Raw genomic sequence first — 4,227 nt, 5'->3', positions numbered from 1 at the left:
CCACGTCACATCATTAGGATGTCGTGACCTCATTGGCCAGTTGGCCTACACTGACTGATGGGCTTCGCCCACCGTCACTTCTTCTACTTCTACTTTTATTACGAGAACCTCAGTCTTCTCAACTCCGTGTTTTCCCTTTGCTACCTGCCCCTCCAACTCGTTCTAAATCCATACGTCACTCATGTGCCCCGGTGGGCAAGTCGGCATGGCAGCTTGCCACGGCGACCCGGGAGTACGCTCTCGTGGGCGATGTCGGCGCCAACGCCCCAGTGGCAAGGAGTCGACAACATGATCTTTGCATGGCACGAGGGTCACCGACACCTTTTCAAATGTCGTTAGCGAGTGTGCCACTAAACCAAGGCGCGATGGCTGCGTACACCGTACAAAAAGTTTACGTTAGCATCATTTTGACCAACTGCGGCGATTCATCTGGCTGTGATGTGTCCGCCGAAGGGCCGCGCAAACTAGACATCTTCGCACCCTAGTACGGCTCCACGCTGTTGTACGATACAACTCCACCACCTTTCGAGATGTGGACAACTGGAGTGCACGGGGCCACCACCTCGACGTTGTCCAGTGTCTCAACGTGCATCGGTCAGCAGGGTGCTCGACGCCGCCGAAGTCCTCTCGGATCCAAAATGGAAATTGACAACCATCCTGCGCACCCACTGCCCACACGTGTGTGCGCTCGGCATCGTGTATGCTTACAAGGATAGCCAACGCCAGTGAAGACGCTTGCAAGTTGGCACACATCTCGTTTCTTGGACGGCAGCGGACGCGCAAGACGTTGTTGACAAGGGCCACGCAACTACACGTGCGGCAACCCTGTGGCACTCCTCGACTTAGTATCGTCCTAGACTTCTCGTCACGACCCGCGCGGTCCCTACGCCGCCACCTCTCCGTTTCGCCTCTCGAACTTTGTTCCAGTGCCCAACTGAATGTTTGATTGCAGCGAGGTGGTGATGTCCATGCCGCTCTCCCAGTTGTTTTACCTTTCGCATTCCAGCTTTGGCATGTGTTGCTCCAAGGCGCGACGGATGCAGTGGGCGATCATTCAGGGATGAGCTCACCACGCAGCGGGTGTTGAGCTGGCTCATTTTGTGCGAAGTCTTCCATGAACAAGACGATTCGACAGCAAGAGCAACGGAACGCGGCCCAGCAATGGACAGCGCGACCTCAGTTCGATTCTCAAGAGAAGCAAGTTTGATACCGATCGCAAAGTCCATGTTTGCCGATGCCATCAAGCAGCGCGTCATTTCTATCGTGGTTCCACCGTCGAAAGGGTCAACACGCCAAGATTAAGCGGAGAACACTCGAAGAGACTCTGGAGCGCCAAGACATAACGGACATCGAAGGTTCTCGCGACTCGTCGACAGGTCCAAGGTGCCCTGGACTTTGCCTCGCTTGCTGGATGTGCCGATGATGTCGCGCACAACCTCTCTCGTACAAAGATGTCAATTCCAACGTTAGCAGTGGATTCAGCGATTCAGCGGCGAAATCAGCTAGCTAATCCATCGCCGAGATCACACTTTGGTCAAACCCATATGCCTTAACCACGCTGCACCAACCGTGGTCATTCTTGTAGCACATTTATTCTTGTCCACAGGATTCCTGATATCACCACTACAAACAAATGGGACGATCGAGGAGCTGTTCTTTTGGAAGATTTCGCTTCCCTGCTAACTAAGCAGCCGGATGGCAAACATGCATAGCGTACCCCATAATAGCGCACTTGCCGCTCTTCTTCTGCAAGCAGGCTTGGCGCCACTGCGCGCTGCTGTATTTCACCATTGCAATACATGTCAAACATGTTGTGCATCAACGTGGAGGATTGTATCATCAGCACAAGGTATGTTGGTGGCACATCGCTGCCTCCACCTCCTTCATGTGGATGGCAGGGGGGTGTAGTAGACTGCACGGTGTCCTCACTCCCACAAGGGGGCGGTCCATGGTCGAGGCATTGGCAGAGAAGCGTTGAACGCGAAATGTTGTAAAATTCGCCAATCTCTGGATATGCAAGTGTGCACACCAGGCCAACTCTAGATATTCTATTGCACGCATTTGTTGGAGTGATTGGGTCACGGCAGGAGTGGACGATACCACGACGGCTGAAGTGGATCGACGCCGTCGTGTCTGGCTCGTACGCTGTTTTACCATCACCCAGACACGAATGAATCGTGTCCAAGTGCATTCGTGTTTCAGCTCTGCGACGATACAACTTAGCCGCTCTTGGGCGTCTCTCTGCAGACGGTCAAGGTGTCAATCGTGACTTCACGACAAGTCTTGGTTGTTCAACAGGGGCTCATGTGCTACAGCAGGGCTAGTTGATCCTGCTTGCTTCATGGAGCGGACAGGAATGCCGTGGCTCACGGGCCGAACTTGCAACTCGACTGTTGGGTATTCTGACAATTTTATCCGGAAGATTTTCCGGATGGCCCCATTCTTCCAGGAGCCAGGGAGCAAGAAGCGTAACCAAGACCCGCATAATCGTGCTTGCGACCGACATGGACAACGGCACCGCCTTGGCGATCGTTCTGGGTGTGTTGGTGGGCCTGCCGCTCCTGCGCTTCCTTACGCTGCTCATTGGCAACGTCATTGTTGTCAAACACAAGGAAACGGTGATCGTGGAGCGGTGGGGCAAGTTCCACGCCAAGGTACGGTCGCCGTCATGTGGGCACAGAGTCGATGATGGACAATAGTACGGCCCTGGTCTGCATTTCCTGATCCCGTTCATGGACAACGTCAAGACGATCACGTGGCGTCGGCTGAAGGTATGCCTCATTCGTTGTCGCACGGTCGTGGTTAACGACGGTTGCAGATCAAAATGCCGGACGAGCCGGACGCATTGGTCGACAAGAGCTTCTACCGCATCGACGCGCGCCAAACAATCATGGACTTTAAGGTCCAAACCATCATCACGCGTGACAACGTTGAAATCGAAGTCCGTCCAATGGTGATCTACGAGTTCTGCGACCCCATGAAGGTGTGCTACGAAGTGTACGACTTGAGCCAGGCGATGAAGAAGCTCGTGCACACGACACTACGATCGATCATTGGGGACATGGGCCTTGACGACACTCTCGCATCACGCGAAGAAATCAACCGCGGCATCTTGCTCAAGATCGCCCACATTTGCTTCAACTGGGGCATTCGCATCCACCGCGGTATGTCCGATCCAACAACAATCCATGCTTCCATCGAGTTTTCTTCACATGTTTGGCTCATCATTGTCGTCATGCTCTAGTCGAATTACTTGAAATTTCCCCCAACTCGTCAGTCCAAGAAGCCATGCACAAGCAGCTTTCGGCGGAACGCGTCCGCCGCGCGGCCATCGTGACCGCCGAGGGGTACCGCGAAAAGGTCAAGACGGAAGCCGAGGGCGAATCGCAGGCAAAAATCGCGCTGGCCACGGGCGAGCAGCAATGCATGGTCATTCGTGCCAAAGCGGCGTCGGAGGCACGGCTCCTCATCGCGCGTGCTGAAGCCGAGGCGTTGACGGTGGTCAAGGACTCGCTCAAGGATATTGCGGTCGACACGACCCAGTACATGATCGCCGTGCGTTATATGGAGACACTGGCAGCAATTGCAAACGCGAGCAAGAAGTGTGAAGTGTTTATGCCGCTCGAAACGGACGTCGTCGGCGCCCTCGCGGGGTTTTAGGGCCATCTACTCCCTTAACTTCACATGCCTTAACGTCGAACTGTTCATAGCATGAGAACGTCATGGAGTTGACAACGTCATCGCAGTGCACTTATCGCAGGTTACGGGGCTCAGCTCCCAGAATGCAGTTGGGAACTCGCCGCCTCGAAAGCTTTCCTCTTGTGATGCTGTTTGTTCGCACAGCCGAAGCAGCCTGACGAGCCGTGATTCCATTGCTGAGTGCTCTCCGTGAGGGGTCTAGCTACTAGTCGTGGTCAAGGTCCAAGTGCCGTGGAGATGGGTGCACCTGAATTATTCGTCGGGAAGCTCCTTCGACATGGCATCAAAATACTTGAATATATATATTTGAATTACCCAATCAATATGAATTAAATCAAACGGATGGTTTCCATTGGCTAAATATATTCCTAACAATTTTCAAGCCAACATTTCAGTACGTATAGATAATATGGCGGATACGACAAATCCATCCGACAACAAGCTGATTGGCTGATACGACAAAAAGAAATGATGATTTGTTTTGCGATCCAAGAAGTAGAGGGGATACCCCCTCTACTTAATGGTCCG

At 53.3% G+C, this 4,227-nt stretch overlaps 1 protein-coding gene across 1 annotated transcript; it reads left to right on the top strand.

Annotated features, from left to right (window-relative positions):
* Window positions 1-2,451: 2,451 nt before the first annotated feature.
* Window positions 2,452-3,760, top strand: H310_11650 (hypothetical protein). Its single transcript, XM_008878387.1, has 4 exons — window positions 2,452-2,654; window positions 2,700-2,771; window positions 2,819-3,164; window positions 3,245-3,760. Exons 1-4 carry the CDS (start codon window positions 2,505-2,507, stop codon window positions 3,658-3,660), a joined length of 984 nt encoding a protein of 327 aa, XP_008876609.1. The 5' UTR covers window positions 2,452-2,504; the 3' UTR covers window positions 3,661-3,760.
* The last annotated feature ends 467 nt before the right edge of the window (window positions 3,761-4,227 follow it).

This window comes from Aphanomyces invadans (assembly GCF_000520115.1).
Source record: "Aphanomyces invadans strain NJM9701 unplaced genomic scaffold supercont1.33, whole genome shotgun sequence".
Taxonomy (NCBI): Eukaryota; Oomycota; class Saprolegniomycetes; order Saprolegniales; family Verrucalvaceae; genus Aphanomyces; species Aphanomyces invadans.
The sequence above is the reverse complement of the archived record's forward strand: the minus strand, read 5'-3'. Positions and strand labels throughout refer to the sequence as shown.